Genomic DNA, 16,364 nt, shown 5'->3' with positions numbered 1-16,364 from the left:
GGAAAAAAATATATGATCAAACCTAAATAAAGAGTTTAGACAAATGTCAGCGTCACAGATGGACAACAACAGGAAATATCAAATTAAACAGTTTTATTTAAATTATCTATATCATATACATTTATTTACAATATTTACAACATACCAATAATATTAATATTATATTCACATGTATTTTGCATAGACATATGTATTTATTAATTTTAAACACTGTGTGTTTAGAATATGACATAAATAATATAATAGTCAAATATCAGTGTATTTGGAATAAATGTAGTTTATTTCTAGAGTTTATAAAATGAACCCAGAATGACAGAACTAAACTGAAACACTGGACAAACAGTCACACTCACTAAAATACTCCAATTTTTTTTTTTTTTTTTTTGTCAACATTTTTTTCTCATTTTAAAATACATTTTCCTGAAAATATAAATAATTACCCTGGAAATGTCAGTTTGGTGTAGATTATTGTAATTACATTTTTTTGACCAGATGTGAACCTTCCCTTGACTTCACTCATATGGAATAATCAGAAACACACACACACACACACACATATATGTATATATGTGTGTGTTTGTGTAAAAAAAAAAAAATAAATAAAAAGGAAAAAAATGTAAGAAAAAAGAAACTATATGTATGTAATGTAATACATATGTATGTAGTGCATAGAGTTTTATCACTTACTACTGTCATTTTTTTATCTAGATATTGTTTGTCTGTTGCTTTTTCCAGTCAGTCTCCCCACTTTGGAATCAGTAAAGTCTCACCTCATCTAATCTTTTTTTTATATATACAGTCCTGTGCAGAAGTTTGGTTTGTCCTTTAGATTAGTTGTTTTTGCAGCGTTGATGTCAACATGCATATGTATTTCTCAGTCCCTTTTCTTCAGATGCAACAAGAAAATACAGGACATCTGTGCACAGCCTTAAAAGACCCAGAAGAAACAGGAGTAAATGGGTTCAAGGTTCAAGCCAGTGTGACCTCTGACCCCATGGCAAGAAACAGCAAAACCTGTTAGAAACATCTGACATGTGTTGAATGAAACCTGGAATCAGAAATCAGAAAGTGATCAAAAGGATTAAAGACACATTAAGAGTAGAAGGAAGGCCAGACTAAATATGATCACTTTGGTTTAGAGAAGCTGTTTGTACACTAACTTTAGTTTTTACTGCTGTTCATACTTTACTGTCGAACATACAGTCAGTATGTACTGACTAGCATCAAAATTACACATGAAGAATAATAATTCAAGGACAATTATACTTGAGGTGTTTTTCCTTTCCTTTTTTTCACCGTGCAGTTCTCTTCAGAGCAGCGTTCATTCTGCTGCTGTTCCAGCGTCATGTGTTTCCTTCTCCTTTGTCTGTGTTTCCTGTTCACATGTCAGCATCCTTCACTCATCTGAGGCTGTGTTTTGTAACCAGGCGGAGATGAAGGCGCTGCAGGAGCGACTGGATGCAGAAAAACAGGCCTGGGAGGAGAACTACAAGCACAAAGAGGTTTGTTTACGTCCAACAGAGCTGAAGAGCCTCCACAGCCCCAGGTCCAGTGTTCTGGGACCGCCGCACCGTTTTCCTGATAAAACCCTGGTTTTTTCCATTGGATGTAGTGACGTAGGCGGTGGCGGCACATTTCCAGCTGACGGAGCGCCAGCCTCCACTTAAACAGAATGAGGGGGAAGGCCTCGGGCGGTGGATCGGATCAGGAAACATTTAGAAACACTGTTCAGAGAAGTTCACAGGTTTAGGAGGCGAGGATCTGATTGGACGGACGAGGCAACTGCATGAAAGTGATGGAAAAACAAGACAAACAGGATGTAGAAAACAAAAACAACATAAAAACAAGACAAAAAGCACAAATAGATGAAAAAGGATGCAAAAGACGCAACAAAATGAAAATGATGCGGCGGTTGACAATGTTCTAAAACGCTCAATAACATGAAAAACACACAAAAAACAAGATAAAACTGATGACAGAGAAGATAAACATGATGTGCATTTGTAAATAACAATCTGTTCTTAATTGCTTGCATGGGTGAATAAAGGTTAAATAAAAAAAATAAATAAAAATGTGAAATACAAAAAAATGGCAAAAAGATGAAAGTAATGTAAAAGACATGAGACAAACAGGATGTAAGAAACAAAATGAAAACAAACTCATGGAAAAACAAGACAAACAGGATGGAAAAAAACACCATAAAAACAATACAAAATACAACAAATGAAAAATGACACAAAAGATGCATCAAAATAAAAGCGATGCAGTTCTTGAAAATGTTCTAAAATTAGATTTAAAAAAAATGACACAAAACTGATAAAGAAGACGAACATGATGTAAAAAACATACAAAGATTAAAGTAAAGCAGAAGACATGAGACAAACACGATGTGCAAAAACACTTCAAAACAGAAAGAAGATTTTAAAAAAGATGCAACAAAATGAAAATAACAGCAGCTGAAACTGTAAAAAAAAAAAGTGTTTTTGACACATTTTTCTTTTGTTTTCATCGTATACAGTTAATAGAACTGTGTGGTTTCTTCATAGTATGGGTATAAATACACAGAAGGGAACGTGTGTGTTCGGAGAGTGGACCAGTATTTGACTGACCAGTGGCTGACCAGTGGCTGACCAGTGGGTCTTTATGCTTTCGATCACACATGCAGGGGAATCAGACGGTGTTCGGCTGTACCTGGATCAGATGGGTTTTAATTGGAGGCTCTAATTAAACTGGGTCATTTGCGTCCGCAGGAGGAGCTGCTCAAAACCCAGGCCGTCGCTCTCAAACACGAGATGCGACGGAAGAAACGACCGCGAGCTCAACCTGGCGATCCTGGCGATGGAGGCGGAGGTGACCAAGGACAAGGAGGAGTGCGAGAGGGGCGGCGGAGAACAGGTACCGGAGCCGGGCTTCAGAACGGCGCTGTTGGTTTGTGTGACGAAGCTGACGGTTGGCGTTCCCGCGTCAGGGTGAAGCGCGTCCGCGACAAGTACGAGGCGGAGCTGAAGGAGCTGGAGCGCTCGGAGAAGGCGGCGGTGGAGAAGCAGCAGGAGCTGAGGAAGCGTCAGCTGGAGACGGAGGGAGAGCTGATCCGCCTGCAGAGTCTACTGAGGCAGAAGGAGCAGGAGGTGGAGGACGTCACCAAGGTCAGAGGTCAAACACCAGCAGCACTGCACACAAAGGTCAGAGGTCAAACACCAGCAGCACTGCACACAAAGGTCAGAGGTCAAACACCAGCAGCACTGCACACAAAGGTCAGAGGTCAAACACCAGCAGCACCTTATACAAAGGTCAGAGGTCAAACACCCGCTATAACAGACCGAATGAAGCCCCGCCCACATTTAAATTTTATTTTATTTATTTATTCATTCATTTTTTTTTTACTTTTTTGGTATTCCCCCAAAAAACACAGTGTTTGACACAAAAAACACAATTTTATTTTATTTGTTTCAATATACTCCATAAAAATTTGATTACTTTTTTTTTAGATCCTGGTATATGTTAATAATTAACATCAACATTGGTGAATATACATTATTATTTTTTGTTCCAGGTCAAAGGTTAAATGTTAAATGTGTCAGTGTACATTTTGTACTCACTTGGTAGAAGGTGTTAGTGTAGGAATTTAATGTCTGATTTTAGTGGATGGAGCAGAATTTTACAAATCGTGCAAAAATGAACAACTTTTGAATTGTGACCTAAAACAAATTGTAATGAATAATAGGACCTTTTATAAGATGAGGTGTAAAGTGTGTATAATATGCTCCCCCAGATTCTGCAGAGTGAGCTGAACATTATGTTCCAAATCCGTTCTAATATTTGGGCCATGTGCTTTTATTCTAAAGTGTGAACACTACTGAGTAGTGGCGGTTGTAATCTTGGTTCTTTGTGGGAGTCTAATATTTTTACTTGACTCCGCCCTCAGGCCAGAGACAAGATGGCCGCCGAGCGCCGCAGCCTGGCCGAGGTCATCCGGCAGGACTTCGCCGACCGGCTGGTGCTGACAGAGGAGGAGAACCGGCGGATGAAGGCGGAGGTGTCGGAGGTCAGAGCCCGCCTCCGGCTGGAGGTGGAGAGGGTGACGAGGGAGAAGGAGGAGGAGCTGGCGGAGGTGCACCAACGGTAGGAACCCAGAGGAACGCCCCACGTAGAACATTCAGAGGTCCTGTCCTCAGAGCAGCAGCAGGACACAAGGGTCAGGTTGAGTAGACTCAGACCTGCAGGCTTCACTCCTTCATCTGAGCTGTGGTTAAGTTTACTGCATCACATGATGGACGCAAAGCCAACACGTCACCTCCTGTTTCACACCGAAAACCATTCAGTTCAATCCAACTGTATTTACAGAACACTGTGTATGCACAAGGCAGACGCAATGTGCTTCACAACAGGTACAGTGTATACTGTGTGTGTGTATATATATATATATATATATATATATATATATATATATATATATGTTAGGGTAGAGACTGCGATCTGGTTGGATCGGCGATTCTACCAGTAGAGACTCCGATCGTAGTCTCTACTGGTAGAAACTCCGATCCTGCCAGTAGAAGGGTTAGGGTTAGGGTTAGGGTTTGGATCGGAGTTTCTACCAGTAGAGACTACGATCGGAGTCTCTACTGGTAGAATCGCCGATCCTACCAGATCGCAGTCTCTACCCTGACATATATATATATACAGGGTGGGGAAGCAAAATTTACAATGTATTGAGGCAGGATTGGCAGACAGTGTATGACCAATTAGTTTATTGAAAGTCATGAGAATTTAAATCTTCAGATCCTATTTTACTGCATTTCTAACGCTCTTGTTGTCTACCTCAAGTTCAATTGTCATTTTTCTCATGGATTTGGTTGGATCCTTTAGGATTTTGGATTTGAGAGCTTTAATAAAAGCTTTGGTAGGTTTTTTGTTGCTTCCTCCACTTCCAGACTTTCTGGTAATAGTTTTGCTCATAGTCATTCTCTTCTTTCCATTATAAACAGTCTTATGGACACTCCAACTATTTTTGAAATCTCCTTTGGTGTGACGAGTGCATTCAGCAAATCACACACTCTTTGACGTTTGCTTTCCTGATTACTCATATGGGCAAAAGTTGTGAAAACGTATGGATAATAGTGTTAGGTATGATTATGACATCAGTATATGTTTGGGTTCAAAACACCTGACGTAGTGTCTGCTGAGAAAAAACAACTACATGTTCAGTGTACATTTGGCTTCCCCACCCTGTATATATATATAAAAAATATGATAAAAACATCATTTGGGAATCTGCAGGTTTGATGAAGCTGAATTTCTGACTTTTGAAGACATTTTTCACTTCATTGTACAAAGATTCACATAGAAAATATAACAAATGTCATTTATTTGTGGGATTTTGAAGACCTTTAAGTGTCAGATTTAAGGATAAATTCTACATTTTAAGTAGAATTAAGGCCTTCATTTCGGACAAATGTGAGGCCTTTTCAGGATCCGTGGGCTGTGACATGCATTCAACAGATGGTCTTTGGTCCAGGTTTGATGTTTGTTTGTACAGTTTCATTCCCGTCCTTCACTTCAAGGACACTTTCTAAAAACATCCTGGGTTTCGTCTCTGTCAGTGACGCCGATGCTGATACGTTAACGGTGTGTCTGTCCACCGACGGTCACTCTGTCGTTTTGTTTTACTGCTTTATTTTTGTTGAAGCCGTGCAGACGTGGATCCGACTCCGATAAACTGTGCTTTGATTCCATCCACCGGTCTGATCTGTGCCGCTGGAGTTATTTTTATGATATCAATGACCCCGTTGTGTAGAAGACGATGTGTTTGTCAGGAGGAGATTACAGCTGCAGCATGTTCTGGAAATGATCTGAACTGGGGCTAAAATAACTTCAGCCTTCCAGAGTCTGATAGAACAGATCAGAGACAGTGGTGTCAGTGCTGGTGGTGGATGTCTTCAGGTGTCATCACATACGTACAGAGGTTCACCTGCATTTATGACGGATTCACAGAAGTTCCAGTAGAAAGACCAGCGTAAATGAACAGTGAACGGGTTCAGTGTGATCAGCGGACGTCTGTAGACCTACATCTGAACATACATGGAGGTCAACATTAGGGCTGTGCCATAGGACCATATTAGATCGTGAAGGGTGCATGTGACAGTGGATCACATGACCAACAGAACTAACCATTCCAAACTATCACACATTCTCCCACATGGTGGAAAACAGCCCTGGAGACATGAGGTCATGTGATGTAAACATGTGTAGAGTGTGTGTGACGGACTGCAGCGGGACCAATAAGAGTGAACGGTTGGATGGGAATGACCTTTGTACGTAGATGGAGTTATAGAAACGCATTTGGACTGTTGTTATGGGTTTTACTTTGGATTCATGTCTGTTTGGAGCTAACACCAGCCTGAACAGGACCACAGCTGGACATCAGCACTAGTGCTACAGCCTGCTCCAGTACAGCTGTCCTGTGTAAGGGTCATGCAGTGTTTTCCAACCTGAGGGTCTGGAGCCCACAGGGGGGCGCCTGGCATTCAAATGGGGAATTTATAGTAATTGAAAAAAATATAAAAAAATTACTAATAAAAAACATATGGTGAGTTGACAGAGCTGAGCCATAAAAGACCAACTGTGGTTCTGTTCATGTGTGGTTCTGTTCATGTGTGGTTCTGTTCATGTGTGATTCTGTTCATGTGTGGTTCTGTTCATGTGTGGTTCTGTTCATGTGTGATTCTGTTCATGTGTGATTCTGTTCATGTGTGGTTCTGTTCATGTGTGGTTCTGTTTCATGTGTGATTCTGTTCATGTGTGGTTCTGTTTCATGTGTGGTTCTGTTCATGTGTGGTTCTGTTCATGTGTGGTTCTGTTCATGTGTGGTTCTGTTCATGTGTGGTTCTGTCATGTGTGGTTCTGTTCATGTTGATTCTGTTCATGTGTGGTCTGTCATGTGTGGTTCTGTTCATGTGTGATTCTGTTCATGTGTGGTTCTGTTCATGTGTGATTCTGTTCATGTGTGATTCTGTTCATGTGTGGTTCTGTTCATGTGTGATTCTGTTCATGTGTGGTTCTGTTCGTGTGGTTCTGTTCATGTGTGATTCTGTTCATGTGTGATTCTGTTCATGTGTGGTTCTGTTCATGTGGTTCTGTTCATGTGTGATTCTCTTTATATGTGGTTCTGTTTTGTCTGTGGTTCTGTTTGTGTCACATGTTCACTGTGGTCAGTTTCAGATGCTGCAGCTCTTTCATCATTCTTAGTTTCAGTTCTTGTTTGTTCAGTTTTCTTTGTAAATTCCAGCTGGACTGACTGTTCAGATCCTGACCTTTAATCTGCACCTGGATTTACTGCCTCTGTCCACAATAACAGACATTATACAGACTAAATGTCCACAATAACAGACATTATACAGACTAAATGTCCACAATAATAGACATTATACAGACTAAATGTCCACAATAACAGACATTATACAGACTAAATGTCCACAATAACAGACATTATACAGACTAATGTCCACAATAACAGACATTATACAGACTAAATGTCCACAGTAACAGACATTATACAGACTAAATGTCCACAATAATAGACATTATACAGACTAAATGCCCACAATAACAGACATTATACAGACTAAATGTCCACAATAACAGACATTATACAGACTAAATGTCCACAATGATAGACATTATACAGACTAAATGCCCACAATAACAGACATTATACAGACTAAATGTCCACAATAACAGACATTATACAGACTAAATGTCCACAATAACAGACATTATACAGACTAAATGTCCACAATAATAGACATTATACAGACTAAATGTCCACAGTAACAGACATTATACAGACTAAATGTCCACAATAATAGACATTATACAGACTAAATGTCCACAATAATAGACATTATACAGACTAAATGTCCACAATAACAGACATTATACAGACTAAATGTCCACAGTAACAGACATTATATAGACTAAATGTCCACAATAATAGACATTATACAGACTAAATGTCCACAATAACAGACATTATACAGACTAAATGTCCACAATAATAGACATTATACAGACTAAATGTCCACAATAACAGACATTATACAGACTAAATGTCCACAATAACAGACATTATACAGACTAAATGTCCACAGTAATAGACATTATACAGACTAAATGTCCACAGTAACAGACATTATACAGACTAATGTCCACAATAACAGACATTATACAGACTAAATGTCCACAATAATAGACATTATACAGACTAAATGTCCACAATAACAGACATTATACAGACTAAATGTCCACAATAACAGACATTATACAGACTAAATGTCCTCCAACGTTAACGTTTATTTACAACATTATATAGTAAACTGCTACATGATGAAAAACTCAGTTCTGAATGTCTGTGGTGGACAGAAGTCTGTGATGTAAAACTGGGGTCAGTAGATGCAAAAGTCTGGAACCAGTGGTTCATGTATCCTGTCGTTGTCCTCGTCTAAATAAATAAATAAAATGAAGAATGACAAAAAGGAGGCACAGGTTTTAGTCACATGACCAAAGCCACGTCTGAACCCAGGGCTCCTCGGGTCCTGAGGGGACTCCCTGACTCACTTTCACTCTTCCATGTGGAAACTAGGCGTGACCTCTGACCCCGTCTAATGGAAGCGCTCCCTTGATGGGCTATTTTCAGACACTTAAAGGCCGCGGTAAACCCGGCGCCCAGACCCTCTGTTTATTAACCTTATTGAGTTCCACGCTGACATTAATCGGGGGGGGGGGCTGCTGGTCTTGTGTTTCTGCGCTCGTAGACGCTGGCTCAGACCCAGCCCTGCGCTAAAGTTTCCAGCCTTTGTTGGTTGTGAACAGCAGCTTTAAGTCATGTGTCAACATTCCTGTTCCACCTGGATCCGTCCACAATGCTTTAAGTGCTGGAGGCCGCCGCTGACCTACATCTGCTGTGGACGGGGTTTCCTCCCACTCTCACGGGGTCTTTTTTTTTCCACAGATAGGCTTGTGTCTTCTTCAGATGTGTCCGTGTTCACATGATCTTATCTGACGTCTTTTCAGCCGGTGAATCATTAGTACTGCAGGACAACAGCGGGTCTCCTGTGTCACCGGGTGCATTCCAGGTTTTCCAGACTCTTGAACACCGTCGGCTTCTCTGAGCTGCTGTCCAGTTTATGTCAGCGTTAAAAAAAGCCTCTGGGGGGTGGAGCCAAAACCACCATCACAAAAGAGGACGAAGACAGCTAAAAATAGGACCAGTGTCCCTGCGTCTCACCGCCATGTTCCATCAAGAATCAACACCAAATAGAATTTGCAAGGTCAAAGGTCACGGACCCAAATCCAAGTCCATATCAGCTCAAATGTCCTTCGGGGGTCAAATGAGTGTCCATTTGTGTCCAAAACAGTTGTCCTACAGTCACAGAAGTGTGTGTAAATAATGCTAATCCATTTGTGCACAGACTACTGATATTCTCTGACAGTGGAAGCTCTATTTTCATAAATATTGGATTTGGAATAGCACGTGGATGTGAAAACTTTTGCTGGTGGACGGACGTGACATTACCCATGATGCTCTGGTCAGTCCCAGTACTTTATTAGGAATAAACTGATAGACTTCCTATTGCTAATTGTGCTCTTCTTCATAAATGTTGCTATTGTGGATCTAAAACAATCCCAGCTGACACAAAAACACTAAATGTGTCAGTGGACGGATGTGACATGGTTGTTGTGGATCCCATCATACTGATGCTCTGCAGCCATGTCAGCGTTTACACTAATGATCCCTGTGCAAAAACTAGGAGCACTATTATTTATTGGATAGTTTAGCATCAGACTAAAGAGGAAAGAACAATCTAGAATTGTTCTTTGTCTAAAAATGCTTCTTATTGTAAAAAGTGTTGATGTAAACAGTGCTGTGTGCCATTCTTCATGTATGTATTGGTGGAACAGAAGCAGGATGGATCAGCACCATACTCCAGATTGAACCTGTACAAATAAACATGTGATATGGAGGAGAGAATCTGGGAAGAAAAACTGGGGAATCCAAAAGAAGAGAAGATTTGTTTTTCAGCTCAGTTCAGTTCAAATAGAACTTGTCCATTTGTGACATGAAAATATAGCATTAATTGTGCTGAAATGGGACATTTTGGAGCTGAAAACATAGTTCATATGAGCATCAACATGTTGAACAGAACTGAAATCCTGTCCATTTGAACAACTGTCATTTACCAACACAAAGTTCCTTTGGATTCACTGACACTGATTTAATCTGAACACAGACACAGAAGAGCTGTGAACACATGTGAGCTGACATATGATTTCCTGTCAGTGTTCAATAGTAACTGTACTGATATCACTCACCATTCACATGTTCTGTCCAGTTCACTTTATTTCTAAAGCACATTTAAACAAGAACATTTCCAAAGTGCTGCACATCATAAAAACAATAAAACAATTAAAAGAAATACAGTCAAAACAATAAATCAGTACATAAAACTACAAGAATGCTCTGTAAAAAACAGTAAAAGCAAAGAGTTAAAAGTAATAAAATAAATAAATATAAGACACAGAGGACCACACAACTCACATGGAATTAAAAGCCAGAGAATAAAAGGGGGTTTTAAGACAAGCCTGAAAACCCTCCACTGTGGGGGCTGTTCAGACGCTGTAAACCAACAGAATGTGGACCAGGTGAAGGCACATGTGGAATATTTTTTTTAAAAAGTGTCAAAAATTCAAAAACCTAAATTTCTCAAAACTGTGAACAAACTTTGTTATCATTGTCCCAAGGAAGATACATGGAACATTTTGAACTGGGCCTAAATGTCCTTTTAAATGTCAGTATGAGCCTGGTGTTGTCCCACCACCATCAGTAGACAGTTTGAAGCGTACCCCGTATGTGTGTATGTGCCACTTTAAGTGTGGGCACATATGCTTGTTTACTTGCAACTGCATTCTCTTTTTTTAATGATTTTTTTTCAGTTTGTTTTTATGTTATATACAGTATTAGTGCATTGTTGTGTATTTTTATCTTTTTTTTTAAATTTACTTTATTTTTCTTATTTTACTGCAAACTATTTTAGCTATTTTAGTGTATTTTTTTATGTATTTTTTTGTGCATTTGATTTATAATAATTGAGGCCAGTGAACGGAAGGTCTGAAATTTGACCAAAAGATGACGAAAAAAATGTTTCAAAAAAGTCATAAATTCAGCTTCGTCAAACCTGCACAAACACTGATCATGTAATTAGCCTGTTTTGTTGCATTAGAGTACTTTTTTTGTGAACGTTAACATGTGTTTTGTGTATTTTACTGTATGATTAACATATTTGGGGCTATTTTAATGTATTCTTTTGTGTATTTTTTGTGCATTTGGTCTATAATAACTATGAGGCCCATTGGACTGATATTTATGTGAATATAGGGTCTGAGATTTGGCCAAAGACGACAAGAAAAATGTCTAAAAAAAGTCTTTAGATTCAGCTTCCTCAAACCTGCAGACACCCTGACAAATAAAACTAATAATATGAAGACAGCAGCGGCTGAGTCACAGCTGAAGTAAACCATCAGTTTATCTGATCACAGCATTAGACTTTTCATCTTGTATTTTGTTTTCATCGTCTTTTGTGCTGTTTTCACCTTTTTTTTTCACTTTACATAATAAATGTTCCATTGTTGCCATTTTTGTTGAAATTGTTGCTTCTCATGTTGGTCAACTTCTCAATAGCAAAACTATCTAAAGTTCATGTGGCTTTGGGGTTTTCACATTCAACTGACTTCCATAAATATGGTCACTGAGCCTGTATGTGGAACTGAACTGTACTATGTGTTGAAATAATGTCATTAATATTTCCATGCAGTCTTATTTTTTTGTATTTGTGAAGAGTTCACCTCCATGGTCCTGTTTTGGTTCTGTTTTTACGTCTTCCATTTGTTTCCATTTGCAGGTGAAATCAGCAGATGTCACATGACCACATCTTATTAAACTTTACCTCTTTTTTTTTTTATTTCTCAGGGTGAAAGCGGCCATTTTAAAGAAAGATGAAACTGTCAATAACCTCCGGAAGCAGCACGAGGTGAGAAACGAATGAAAACACAGACCTTTAAAACCTGTAAAACCTGACGACATGAACGTTAGAATGAACAGCCCAGTGCGTGGGTCAGACAGCAGAAGAGGATTACATTTGTTTTTCAGAGGTGGCGTTGACTTAAGTTCTCTCAACATTGATTTTTTTTTTTTTTAAATTCATGACTGATTTTAAATGTTCTTCCTCTAAATTTCTAAAATATTTTTCCTGCTCTGACTGTAAATAATAATTTTCTCCCACAACTAACCATCTACTATAGAAGAGGATTAGGAAAAAAAAATAAAATTAAGGTCCAGTATATTTTTTTATATTATTATTTTAGCCATATTCTTAAAGTCAGAACTCTGAGTTTAAAGTCAAAATTCTGAGAAAAAAGGTTGACTTTTTTCTCAGAATAATTAAAAAAAATAAAATAAGGTTCAATATAGTTATTATTATTATTATTATTATTATTATTATTATTATGGGAAAAAAAGTTAGAGTTGTTATTATTATTATTATTAAAGTTAATAATAATAAAGAATATACTGGACCTTAATTTTTTTTCCAGGGGCCCTAATCCTCATCTGTCATCTACTTTCTTCACATCTGACTGAGGAAGAAAAATCTCCCATTAAACTTTGGTGAAATCCTGATGTTTCTGAACTCTGTGGACATAAATATGTGGACACGTCATGTCTCCAGCTGTCACGTCCTGTTCAGGAGGGTCTGAGACGAAAACCTGCATATTTCCTTTACATTTAGAGGAGACGTCTGAATGTGGAACCAGAACAAAAAGGATTTTAACATCATTGATTGTTAATATCATCAGTGTTATTTTTTCATTTCATAACTTCATCCCTCGGTCTGGATTGGACCCTTTGTGGGCTGGTTTTGGCCCACGGGCCGTATGTTTGACACCACTACTGTAGATGACGGTTTGGTTTGAATGGTTAAAACTCATCCTCGCATCGTCTCAAAGTCTGTTAAAGAAGTGAAGGTGTCGAATCCGAGTCGGAATCGTGTCATTTTTCAGTCGTTCGCAGACTAAAAACAGCAGCTTTAATAATTAATGAGTCCACCGGGCTCAGATCCACGTCTTCAGATACAGGAGTCACAGCAGGAACTGAAAACCACCTGACGTGAGCCCGTCCTGATCTGGACTCCCATCACAGCGTCCACACAGGCTGCACCACAGGGATCTAGTTGATGTGGCGGATGTGGACAGGTCATTGTGAACGCGGCCGTGGGTTCATGAAGACAGAACTGAAGCTCCTCCAACTGCTTCTACAACAGGACGGTTCTGAAGCTTTCACTAAATCACTGAAGAACAGACTCCTCCAGTTTGGTCTACTGTGTAAAAGGTTTAGTTTTTGTCGAGTAAGTTACCTTTAAATCCGTGTCTTTATTTATTTGATTATTGGTGATTATTGGACTTAATACATTGGAATATTAATCAGACTGACACAACATAGAACTGAACTAAACACATGAACCACTAGTATTAACCCATATTTACTACATGTGCAAAAAACACAAGTGCGTAATGTTGGTTTTTCCACTAAATCACAAATGTGATGATTTGTTTATTTATTATCGCGAGATGACACGAGAAGTCGTTCCATAAACATGTGGATGAACCTCAGTGGGTGTAGTTTTGTGTTTAGAATGCTGTTCCTCCTCTCGTACTTGGGTTTCCTGCCGTGTCCACACACACACACAGGTTTGGTTTAAACTCTTCTTCTTCTTTTGTTGTAACGTCCGTCAACATCCGTTTTTTTCTTCATGTGATTCTAGTTGTGCAAAAAGGTCTTTCCACTGCAGTTTTGTATGAAATACCAATTTCACTACGCCTGAAAAACCACCTCTTGCCGGCACAAAAACTTTTCATCAAAAAATGAGTGTTGGCGAAATTGTCATTCTTTCCATGAGGTAAATGTTTATACACAAGTAGAGGGTCAACAGAAACGAGACTAGTGTTAGATCAGTTCATACATGAGGGGTTTTTTATGTTTTCAAAGTGTTTTGAGTTAGTTAAAATGTAAATGAATTGAAAAATAATCAGATTAATTTGACTTAGTTCAGAGTTGGACACATGAAATGTTCACTTTACTCATATCTGTTAAAAACAGTCCAGAAGACGTACATATTTAAGAATCCAAATAGAATAGTTTAATTATTTGAATTCTGAGTGATTTATTAAAAACACACACAAAAATGTAAATATTGTCCCTATATAAATAGTAGGTGGATGGGAACATTAGTTATGATTAGAGTCTTGAATATGTCAAAGATGAACAACTAACCTGATTGGATGTCGTTTGTATTTTTTCTTAGTGTCAGATTCTCCCTCTGGTTTCTCTCATTGACTTCCATTGAAACCACAGTTTTTCACTAATATCAGTATTTAATTTGGAAGAAAACCAGTGATATTTGACATTTAGTTATAAATGTGAGGAGGTGTAAGAGTTAAAAACAGAAAAACAGAAAAAAAAAACCAGTGACTAAAAGAAGAAGTACAAAAAAATCAGTGCTGCCAAACGATTCAAATATTGAATCAGATGAAATACAGGGTTGCTGTGGATACATTTCTATTAATTCTGATTAAATATCATTCATTTTTAATCTATATTTATCACGTTTCATTTTGGATGAACAAATGAACAAACAGACTCAAGACAGAAGTGAATGTATGTGCACTGAGCGGCTTTGTCCATGCCAGGACACCGTAGCCTTAGCCGCAGCGCTAACCCGACCCCAGACCTGCTGTTGGATCTGAAGTGTTGGAGGGAATGTTCTGCAGCTCACACCGTCTGTGGGTCCACTGGTCCGTCTGGAGCTTCTCCTCATATTCCATCCAGAGGACAGCAGGCTGTTCGCTGTCGTCCATCTGTGTGGGTCGGTTCTGCTGGTTCTGTTCCATCTGGACTGGGTCAAACGGACCCACATGTGTTGGTTCAGGCGTTCTGCTGCAGGTTCACTTTGACACTCACATTCATCAGGACGATGGATTCATCTGAGTTAAGGCGTTAATTGTGACAAAACAAAACCATTTCCTAAAACAGTTCCTTTAGTTCAGTGTGAACCGAACTGAATGGAAACCCGAAAGCGCTGAAAATATTCATGTCTGTGTTTGTGTTTGTTCTGTTGAACATGATGAAGGTGTGACCTGAACCTGTTTCAGATGAAGACGTTGGATCACAACAGAACTGAGTCCGTCCTCCTGTGGGTTCTGGTATTATTGACACTGCTTTTAAATAGTGGGCTTGGTATCCTGTGACCCGGTCACGGTCGTCTCTGTTCTGGTGTCCAGTGTTTCTGACCCAGTTCCAGGTCGACGGGGGCCCGGATGTGGTTTTGGGTGATTGACAGCGAGTTTTAACCGGTTGTCTCCTCTGATAGGCTGCCGTGAAGAGGGCGGAACATCTGGAGGCCCTATGGGAGCAGCAGAGGAAGCAGCTCCTGGAGAAGTGAACCGGACCGGACCGGGTCAGCCCGTCCTGGACCCACCTGATCTGCCCTGATCCCAGAGCCCCCCCCCCCCCCCCCCCCCCCCAGTCCAGACCTGTGGATCTGCAGACGTCGTCCTCTACCTCATGTTAAAGTCTAACGTGGACCAGGACCAGGACCAGGTGGACCTGCTCCTCTTCTTCATGTGTAGTTCCTCTGTGACTCCCCCTCCCCCTCTCCACGTGGGGGTGGGGGGGCGGCAGGAATGCATCGCTGTTCCTGGGAGACCAGTTCCAGATGTTTCTGAGACCAGCCCAGACCTGCTCCGCTCCAGGGTGAAAACAGGACTGTGAAGGACTAGATCTGACTCTGAACCGCCCCCCATACCCCCGCCTCCCCCCCACCCCCGAAGTCCCCCTGTCCTCTGTCGAGTCATGTGTTCAGTCCTGAGGCGGAGCTAATTACAGGATCTGTGGCCTCCAAGGCCGAGGAGCGAACAAAGAGTTTAGAGAGGAGTTTACAAAGAAGCACAGGATGGAGAAAGAGGAGAAGATTAAGAGGAGGAGGAGGAAAAGAGAGGAGTTTACAAAGAAGCACAGGATGGAGAAAGAGGAGAAGATTAAGAGGAGGAGGAGGAAAAGAGAGGAGTTTACAAAGAAGCACAGGATGGAGAAAGAGGAGAAGATTAAGAGGAGGAGGAGGAAAAGAGAGGAGTTTACAAAGAAGCACAGGATGGAGAAAGAGGAGAAGATTAAGAGGAGGAGGAGGAAAAGAGAGGAGTTTACAAAGAAGCACAGGATGGAGAAAGAGGAGAAGATTAAGAGGAGGAGGAAAAGAGGG

At 40.0% G+C, this 16,364-nt stretch overlaps 1 protein-coding gene across 1 annotated transcript in view; it reads left to right on the top strand.

The window, feature by feature from the left end:
• Positions 1–16,038, top strand: part of LOC115416721 (centrosomal protein of 131 kDa-like) — a 67,530-nt gene extending 51,492 nt beyond the window's left edge. The window contains 7 exon segments of the mRNA XM_030130566.1: positions 1,428–1,502; positions 2,751–2,807; positions 2,809–2,884; positions 2,944–3,146; positions 3,926–4,122; positions 12,023–12,083; positions 15,477–16,038. Coding sequence (XP_029986426.1) covers positions 1,428–1,502; positions 2,751–2,807; positions 2,809–2,884; positions 2,944–3,146; positions 3,926–4,122; positions 12,023–12,083; positions 15,477–15,548 — 741 coding nt within the window. The 3' untranslated portion in view covers positions 15,549–16,038.
• The last annotated feature ends 326 nt before the right edge of the window (positions 16,039–16,364 follow it).

The sequence above is a fragment of the Sphaeramia orbicularis genome, unplaced genomic scaffold (genome assembly GCF_902148855.1).
Source record: "Sphaeramia orbicularis unplaced genomic scaffold, fSphaOr1.1, whole genome shotgun sequence".
NCBI classification, from domain to species: domain Eukaryota; kingdom Metazoa; phylum Chordata; class Actinopteri; order Kurtiformes; family Apogonidae; genus Sphaeramia; species Sphaeramia orbicularis.
This window is presented reverse-complemented; position numbering and strand designations above follow the sequence as displayed.